Source organism: Muntiacus reevesi, chromosome 1 (assembly GCF_963930625.1).
Source record: "Muntiacus reevesi chromosome 1, mMunRee1.1, whole genome shotgun sequence".
Classification (NCBI taxonomy): domain Eukaryota; kingdom Metazoa; phylum Chordata; class Mammalia; order Artiodactyla; family Cervidae; genus Muntiacus; species Muntiacus reevesi.
In genome coordinates, this window is record NC_089249.1 from 58,366,351 (window position 1) to 58,375,404 (window position 9,054).

At 59.1% G+C, this 9,054-nt stretch overlaps 1 protein-coding gene across 1 annotated transcript in view; it reads left to right on the top strand.

Annotated features, from left to right (window-relative positions):
• PARVB (parvin beta) overlaps positions 1–8,622 on the top strand; it is a 113,458-nt gene extending 104,836 nt beyond the window's left edge. Inside the window, exons 12-13 of the mRNA XM_065945150.1 lie at positions 4,176–4,248; positions 5,455–8,622. Coding sequence (XP_065801222.1) covers positions 4,176–4,248; positions 5,455–5,531 — 150 coding nt within the window. The 3' untranslated portion in view covers positions 5,532–8,622. The remainder of the gene's footprint in view (positions 1–4,175; positions 4,249–5,454) is intronic.
• Positions 8,623–9,054: the final 432 nt, after the last annotated feature.

Consider the following 9,054-nt stretch of genomic DNA (forward strand, 5'->3'; position numbering starts at 1 on the left):
ATATGTAAATATAAAAATATATATATATATATGTGTGTGTGTGTGTGTGTGTGTGTGTGTGTGTGTGTTTCCATTCCTGTGGATTGTTTTCTAGGAAAATCCTCAAAGAGGATTGCTTGGGTCAAAGGGCATGGCCTTCACATTTGGGACACTCTTGTGACCAGGTGTGTACCTCCTGCCTGCAAGGGCTTCCGCAGGTCCAGCCGTCCCAGCAGGGTTTAGTTCCTCGCCTTCAGAAACCTGGCTCGTGGAGTGACCGTATTGCTTGAACTCGAGAGCATCTGTCATTTTATTTTCCTGAAGTGCTAGACCCATGAGTCAGGGAGGCAGCCAGGGACGCATCCGGAAGCCGGGCCAGTGTTTACCAATCAGCCTGCTTCTGGCATCTCGAGGGCGGCTTGCTCGCGGCCAAATGTCGCTGCCGTCTGGCCCGCTGAGATGGATCAGAGCAGATCAGTGAGGTTCTGGCACATTCCCCTCCTCGGAGTGCAGAGGGGGCAGGGGTAGGGGGGATGCTCGGGGCCGGTCAGGAGGCAGGAAGACAGACAGTTTGGTCACGGAGCTCATCTTGCATTTCCTGTCCACGTGGCTGGCTGGAGAAGGATTTCTGTTTGTTTGTTTTTTGACCTGGACCATTTCTAAAGTCTTTATGGATGTGTTACAATATTGCTTCTGTTTGATGTGTTGGTTTTTTTGGCTGCAAGGCATGTGGGATCTTTTGATCCCATACCCCCTGCACTGGTAGGCAAAGTCTTAACCACTGAACCGCCAGGGAGGTTCCCAGAAGTCTTAGCCACTGAACCGCCAGGGAAGTTCCCAGAAGCGTTGTTCTGGAGAGATCTTTTCTCTGTTCAAATGAGCACGAAGGCTGGTGAGAAGGGTGAAGTCAGCCAAGCCAACTGGAGCTGGGCTTCTTTCCGGGACAGGCTCTGTGCAGTAGCAGGGGCGGCCCCTCCCAGCCCCGGCCTCCTTCCCTCTGAGACGGGACGAGTCTCTGTCCATCACCCTGGCCTGGGAAGCTCAAAGCCTGTTCGGTCCCCTTCGCCTCTGAGCGGGAGACGGGGGGCTGCTGTAGGGGACAGCATCCCGCGTGGTGTGAGACCGTCGCTTGTAGGGTCCAGTGGTGGCCCGAGGGCCTCCAGAGCTCTCCTGGCTGGATGCCGGCATTCTGGAGGGTCCTTCTCCAGCCATGTTAGCCTCCAGCCCCACCCCTGGATTCTTTCCCTTCCTCCCCACGAGTGATGGTCTCCTGGTATCACCAGGAGCTTCCTCATTAGCCGTGGGGCTTATTAACCTCCAGGTCCTCCAACCACCTCGCAGATGATGGCCTCTTCCTGCTGCACACACCTGAACCCCCTTCCGGCCGGGGCCAGACACCTCTTCCCAATGTGGCTGGGCAGTGGCGACACGTGCCGAGGGACCCTCTCGAAGCATCCCCGGGACCCCAGGCTCTGCCAGGCACTGAGAATCCTTGTAGCAGTGACCGGAGACTGAGATCAGTGAGCAAATCCTAGATGTACCATGGGCGTGTGCTTTTAAACGATCGCACTGGAGTTTAAAAAGATGAGATGGGACGTCTCCGACCCTGAGATTCCTGCAAACAACTGCACGGCCCCATCGAACCATCTCAGAGGCGTGGGTGCCACCCTCGCTTCTTGTTTGAGGCCCATTGTTGAGCCTTGCTCTGTGCTGCTCACTTTGCTGGCTACCTTGGGTCTGTGGTCATCTTCTGGAAGATTCCGCAGTGTCCCTCTCTCTCTGGGGGTGGCCTGCGTTCTGGAGACTTGGAGGTTATTCCTGGAAGCAAGTCCCAGAAAGGGCTTTGCAGTTTCAGGGTGCTTTCCCATTTGTTCCCTCATCAGAGTCCCTGACCCTGGGAGAGGAAAGGGGTCCTGGGTGTGGGGATGGATCACGGTCAGCAGGGGCAGAGTCAGGAGATCCCATTCCTTTCTGGGACCCTCTGCCCTTCTCTCTCCTCACCTGGTTTTTTGAAACTCCTTTGCATCCCAGAGAGAAAACACTTTGGGGGTCCTGCTGTGGACTGGCTCCTGGGAGCAGTGTGGGGCTTTGGGGTTCAGAGTGTGGCCTGGGTGGGGGTGGGGTCTCACTCTCGGGGATCACGGTCAAGGAGGTGGCCCCACGTCCTCTCAGGAGGTATTTGCTCTTCTTTGTGCTGGGTCCGTGGAGCCGGGCCCCGAGGGCGCTTCTCTGCAGGGGCAGAGAGGTTGTGGGGTTGAGGCTTGGCTCAGAGAGGACGGAAGGAGAAAGGGGCAGTCTCCTGTCCAGTGGGTTCCTTGGACGGAGAAGAAAGCAGAGGGAAGTCTTGCTCAAAACCTATCCCTGGTTGGGCTGAGCAGCTGCAGAGGGGTGGGCCTTCAAAGGGTGCTCCCCCGACCCCTGCATCTCCCCCCTCCCACACCCCCACCCCTGGCCAGTCAGTCTTTCCTCAGGGCAGGGAGGGGCCCCGTGGACTTGACCGTGCTCCACACCCGTGATGGGGGCGCATCCTGCCAGCCTGGGGCCACGGAAGACGTCTGTTCCCACGTTGGGCTGACGGTCTAACCCAAACATTGCCCTGTCTCTCCCTCTTGACCGTCCTGGCTCCGTCTTGACTCCAAACCTGTTGTGTGTATAAATCAGGGGTCCGGATCTCAGCTGACGGTGGAAGAGGCAGGATGCTCCCGGAGACAGGGCACAGATTCCCATCCAGACTTGGGTGGGCTGAAGCCCGGCCCCGTCTCTCGGAGCCCGGGGACTTTCTCGGCACAGATGACGGATGTCCTCACCCGTCTCGCCCAGGATCTCCTTTGGGAAGTGAGAGATTAAGACCCTCCGGTCATCTCCCGTGCGTGTCCCTCCTCCAAGGCCCAGCCGGGTTCAGCCCTCTCTCCAGGCTGGCTCCGGGCCCTGCAGGTGGGACTCTGACAGCCTGCGTCCTGTCTTCCCTCAGCGTGGCCCACGAGACTCAGGTCATTTGCAGCTCACCCAGGTCTGGGTGTGAGTGGCCTGCACCCACTCTGGAGTGTGTCCCGCGTGCCAGGGCCAGGCTCCTGTTTGATACTCAGCGGATGGTGGCCTCCTCTACGTCTCTGAGCGCTGCTCACCCAGTGCCCCCGTGGCCTGGAAGCTTCCCTGCTGTGCCCCGGGCTCTCGTGGTCTTGACTAACAGAGGAGTATTTTGCCAAGTATCTCTTTCCTGGTTAATCATTAAACCACTTTGCAGGCAAACTTATTATTGTGTTTCTGATTTATTGGCAGGGAAATCATGAAAATGTTACTGTTTAGAGGGTGTTTGATTACAGGAGAGCCCTAAAGTCCTTTCCAGCTCTGACATCTGTGATTTATTTTGTTTTTTGGTTTCCCCACCCGCCTGTCTTCCCCTACCCCCACTTCGCTCGAAGCAGACTTCTGGTTGGCTGTGCTTGGGTTGATCACCAGTGTCTCCGTGGTTCAGGGGGACTTGAAATGCAGCAGAGGCGGCTCTGTGTCTAACCTCTGCGGCAGAAATGTGCAAACTTTGAGCCTCCTTGGGGGCCGAGCGCAGATGTGTCCACCTTTCTGGAGCATCATGCAGGTTGAGGGCCGTGCAGTAGCCACCAGTGGCCTGACTTCAGTTCCAGCAGCGTCCACGGCCCCGGCTCTGGGTCAGGGCTACTGATATACCCCTGCCGAGGGCACGCCGTCACACTCGGCTGGCTTGAGGCCCTTCTGACAGACAGCAGGGGACTGCTGTGTGCTGGGGACAGGGCCCAGGGCCGGGTGCCTTCGGGAGGTGACTTGCCCTCTCTGAGCCTCAGGTCCTCAGCTGTAAGAGGAAGCTGCCGTCACTTGTCTTCTCGTGGGCGTGTCGGGGCCTGGGGACCCCCCAGCCCCCCAGGGCATCTTCTTGCCCTCATCTCCTTCCTGCATCTCCCGGCCACGCCCTCATCTCTGGGAAGGGGAGTGAGGACCACTTGGTGGATGTGTGTTGTCCTCAGCAGACTCCCTCCCCCTCTCTCTGCCCACCCTGGGTCCTGCCCTGGGCACCCCTGGTCCTTGTGAGCCGAGTTATTCCAAAGGCTCCCCCTGTCCACACTTGCTTCCATCCCCTTGGAGGAAAATCGGTGGAGGTGGGGGGCAGTGGGCAGACCTGGGACCAGTTGCGCCCCCGGCACTAACTCTGGCTTCCTTGGCAGGTCCACAACGTGTCATTTGCCTTTGAGCTGATGCTGGACGGAGGCCTTAAGAAGCCCAAGGCTCGCCCTGAAGGTAACACCCTGATCCGGGTCTTTGAGGGGCTAGGGGACCGGCCGGGTCTCTCCCATCAGGCCCCGAGCGTGTGGCTCAAAGGCCGGGCTCTGCCGACCCCAGCTCCCTGTTGCGCTCGGGGCTTCGGGGACCTGGAGTCCTGTGCTGGTGAAGCCACCAAGGCCGGTTCTTCAGTGAGCATTGACTTGGAGGCTGTGGCCTCTGCCCCACGGCCTCAGGGCTCCACTGCCCACCAGGCGCCCGTGCTCAGACCGGAGACGCTGCCTCACGCCTTGAGAGGATGTTTAGGGCTGGCTGCAGTTCAGCGCCTGTCAGGCTGCTGTGCTGGCGGCCTGGTGATGCTCGTGAGCAGGACCGTGGCTCGGTCATGGCCTATGAGGTCTGCATGGCAGTGGAGGCCAGCAGAGCCCCGGCGAGAGGCCCCCTCACCGCTGCACTCACTCCTGTGTTAAATGCCCTCCACCAGGAATCGAGCGGGCAACTGAAGCCCTGGGGTGGGGGGGGGTGGTGCGGGGGTGCTGCTCAAAGCATCTTCCAATCCAGGGGCTGTGGCGTGGGCCCTCCAAATTCCGATTATAACAAGTTTGCAGGTGACGCCAGTGCTTCTGGATCCCCGCCCAACAGTGACAGCTTGAATCCTGGGTGGGGCATCCTCGTTAGCCTCCACCCACGCCCCCTGGGAGGCTCAGGGGAGTCACTGTAGAACACCCATCCAGGACAGGATTTCTGTCCCGTGACCCATGAACCGCAGCCCTCCCCAAGCCCTTGTCGGAGCTCAGAGAGCAAGTGAGGAGAAGAACCAGGTGCCCGACCCCCAGGGGGACAGGGCCCCTTCCCACCAAACAGGGTGCTTGGACTTCCTGGGCCACACCTTGGTCCTGACCTCGAGGGGATAGGACCGCGGCTGCCGCCTGCCCTGCCCCAGGAGGCCTGCAGGATGGACCGCGGTCACCAGTACGTGTCCTTGGCTGTCCTAGACCCTGTACCACGCAGACTTGTCTGGGCCCATCCTGGAAGGGATGAAGGAGAATCCTCGCCATCCCAGGGGTGGTGGCCTGGGGGCTCGGGCAGCGGCCTGTGAGTGGTGGGGACAGCAAGAGTGCTCTGCGGGGGACATAAATGGTGTCCCCCATGTCTCCCAGGTGTTGGCACCAGGACTTGGGGCACCTTCTCTCACCCGCATTGGCTTCTCTTTTCCTTCTGCAGATGTGGTAAACCTGGACCTCAAATCCACCCTGCGGGTCCTTTACAACCTGTTCACCAAGTACAAGCACCTGGAGTGACAGCAAGGGGCAGCAGAGACCTCAGCGGGGACCGCGCTTTGGGAGGTGCCCTGGCCTCCCCTCCCAGCCCGCGGTTGCTCCCCACCCCACCCCACTTTTTGTTTCTGGTAGATGCTCTTCACCTCCTTCCCCTGTAATTCCACAGCGGGCGGCATCCTTAGAAATGCAGGTTCCAAACACCAGTGCTTTGTGAGTTTGCAGCCTCGCCTCACCTGGGGTGCCACAGGGGGCCAAGTCTCTTGTTGATCAAAAGATGGAAAAGAAAAAAAACCCCGGAACCCTGACCCTCAGCCCCTGGGAGGCGGCAGAGGGGTGTCTGGGATTCCAGCTGACAGCCGCCAGCGATCACAAGCCGTCAGAAACGCACGGCAGCGTTGCCGCAGGGGCGATGGCTTGACTGTCCTGGAGGCATCTCCTGGGCGGGACTATCCTGGGCAGCCAGGCCTTTTTACAAAAAATGCATTTTGCTGTTTGAAAAAAATTCCCTCTGAGCTCCCGGAAGCCTCAGCTGCGACCGGAGTGTCCACTCGCAGCCTCATTCCTTGGCCGCTCCGTGCAGTTTGCATTTCGCTTTTGCACAGACGTCTGGGACCCAGCGGACCCAGTGGCCACAGTCCGTGGGAGGAAGGGTTTCTGAGGCGTTTCTTCATCTCTTGCTGTGGCTGAGTGGGCTGTGTCGGAGCTGGCTCTAAAAGGCAGCTGGAGACAGCTCCGCTGGGAAGTCTCCAATCCCAGAGGCTCTGGTTGAGGATGGATGCCTTTCCAAAAACCTTTGGAAAGCAGGCTGTTTCAGTTTGCTGGGGCTGCCGTAACAGAGTGCCTGAGTTGGGGGGTGGGTTAGAGCCCGGACATTTATTGTCTTAGTTCTAGAGGCTGGAGGTCGAGACGGTGGTGTCAGCAGAGCTGGTGCCTTTGGGTCCTCCTGGGCTTGTAGACGGACGCCGTCTTCCCTCGATTCCTACGCTTCTCCCCGCTGTGTGTCTCATCTCTTATAAGGACACCAGGCAGAACGGACTGGGGTGGACCCTAATGGCCTCATGTTACCTTAATTACCTCTGTGAAGACCCCTGTCCCCAAATACCGTTACCTTCTGAGGTCTTGGGGGTTAGGACTTCAATATGCGGGTTCTGGGGTGCGGGGGGTCACAGCTCAACCTGTAAGAGGGGCGGTGCAGTGTTCACCTCTGTCCTCCGCCAGTCCCAGCTTTCTGCAGCCTGTGGCATCCTTGGGGCACCCTGTCGAAGGAAATGCGGTCCCTCATTTGCATGCCCTTCACCCCTCGCCTGCCTCGTCTCGGGAGAGAAAGGGGCACCCCTCGGCTGGGTCTCGGGCAGGTCCTCCGCCGGGTCACCCCCACCCCTACCTCCCTGCGGAGCCGGGGTTCTTGGGCTGGCTGCACCCCCTGGGTTTGCTCAGCACCCCGGCAACGTGGGCCTTTCTCTTCTGTGATGTTCACCTTCCTGCTGCCGGTCAGAGCTGTTGAGCGCGTCATTAAATCTTATATTGCGTACCCGTGCTCAGGACTTAAAGAGCAGCTGCTTGTTCCGCCTGGGCTCGGGCGGCTGCCAGCCTGGGGCCGGGTTCAGAATAGCCAATTTGATGGCGGAGGTTACCCAGCAGGGGAAAGAAATAATTAAAACGGCATTATGGTGTCTCCTGCGGGAGGCGGTGACATTAAAGATCCACATTGACAAAATAGCCGAGGCTGGGACGTTCTGTGCCGCCTTCATTACACGCGTGGATCCACGGTGCCAGGGAGGCGGAGGCCCCTCCACCTGCCGTGGGCGCTCGTGGGCCTGGCGGGGCGATGCCGATTCCTGGGGGCCTGCGGGGCTGGGGGTGGGGGTGAAGGAGGGGAGGCCGGGGTTTGGAAAGAAGCTGGGGCCTCAGCCCAGGTGGGCAGCACCCCACCCTCCGCCCCCGGCCTGTTTCCACACCCTGAAGGTCGGGGTGGGGGGCATTGGTTCTTCGGGGGAGGGAAGTGGTGATGGGGTTCAACTCCCAGGGCCGTGAGCCCACTCCAAGCCTTCTTGTGTTTCAGGCAGGAGAATAACAGGAGTGATAAATATGTGGGAAACCTATAGACAGGCACTTTTATCTCGTAATGCTGACTCTTTAAAGCCCTGTCCAGCAAAGCATGTCGTCTGGTCTCCAAATTACTTTTTCTCAAACCAGCGGGAAGGCATGGGCGTGCCTTCCGTCCACCTGTGCAGGCCCCCTGGGGCCGTCCGCGTCATTCTCCCCGCTCCGCTGTCTGGACTGAACCCGAATTGAAAGCGTGTGTGGGGTGAGGGCTGGGAAGCAGTTTTGAGGCTGAAGCCAGGGTGACCTCTGCAGTGGCTAGATTCCTCCTCTTGGGATCCACCCGTTGTCCCTGGTGGGGGGGACAGCTGTCAGGACGTGAGTGTCAGGGCCTGGGACATCATCCCCACTGCGGAGGCCCACATGCTGCAGCATCTTGTGGGGAAACTGGGGCAACAGAAACTACTTTCTTTTGACACTTGCTGGGAGTTCCTTGGACGGCAAAAGCTTCCCTCTTAGTCCTTAAATGAGGAAAGTTCTAGAAACCTTCCTCCTGCACTGATTCCCATTTGTAGTGAATGGCCTCCCCCCCTTTGCCCCGAAGAGGGACCTTCATCACAGGAGCTAAGTGAAAACAAAGTCATCGGTTCCCATGCCGTGATGGCTAAAGGTCCTGAAATGCCTCCTCTTGTTGTTCTCCGGATGGCCTGTCTTTTGAATGCCCTCCCCTCCACTGGTTTTGGGGCGCCTGCTTGCAGCTCTGGTTCCCCCTCGAACACGATATCACGAAGCGCTGAGCCCAGAGCCCCACCTGCCCTGAGGTCCTAACTGGATGTGACACAAGAGCTGTGTTGTTTTAAAGCAGCCAAATCCTCTTGCCCAATTTGTGTGCCAGTATCCTCGTGTCCTTGATTTGTTTTAAGCAGTGTTTACTTTGGATTTCTGGGTATTAAATAAAAGCCACTGAAACCCTGACTGTGTTGTCAACCTACCCTGCGGGCTGGCGACGGGAGCCGGCTTTCTGGACGGCGTGTGGTGGTTTATCCCAATAAAGGCCGCTGCCTCTGTCTGGGTGCCTGGCTTTCTTTTGTGCCTTTAGCCGTCATGCTGGGCCCATGACACCAGCACAGCCCCGCTTCCCCGACAGACGAGGGAGGAGCCAGCTTGCATCCTGGGCTGGGCGGGAAGGGTCCCCGGGGCAGGGGTGCCGCACCAAGGGTTTCCTGGGCAGGAGCAGAGGCTGGCGGCTCACAGCAGCTGAGTCACAATATGAACAGAGCAGGCGAGTCTGTCCAGGTGCCTGGTTCTAAACCCGAGCGAGAGATGCCAGTGGCCAGTGGCACGAGCTGCTACAGGGCTCTGGTGCCCTCCCCACCCTTTGGGGCCGGGGACCCTGAGGTGACCCCCAGCGGGGCCAGATCACTGGGGTTCCACGCGGGTCCTGCTGTCAACCCTCCCCGCAGTGGTCGTGGGATACTTCAGGTGCATCGAACTTTTCTCC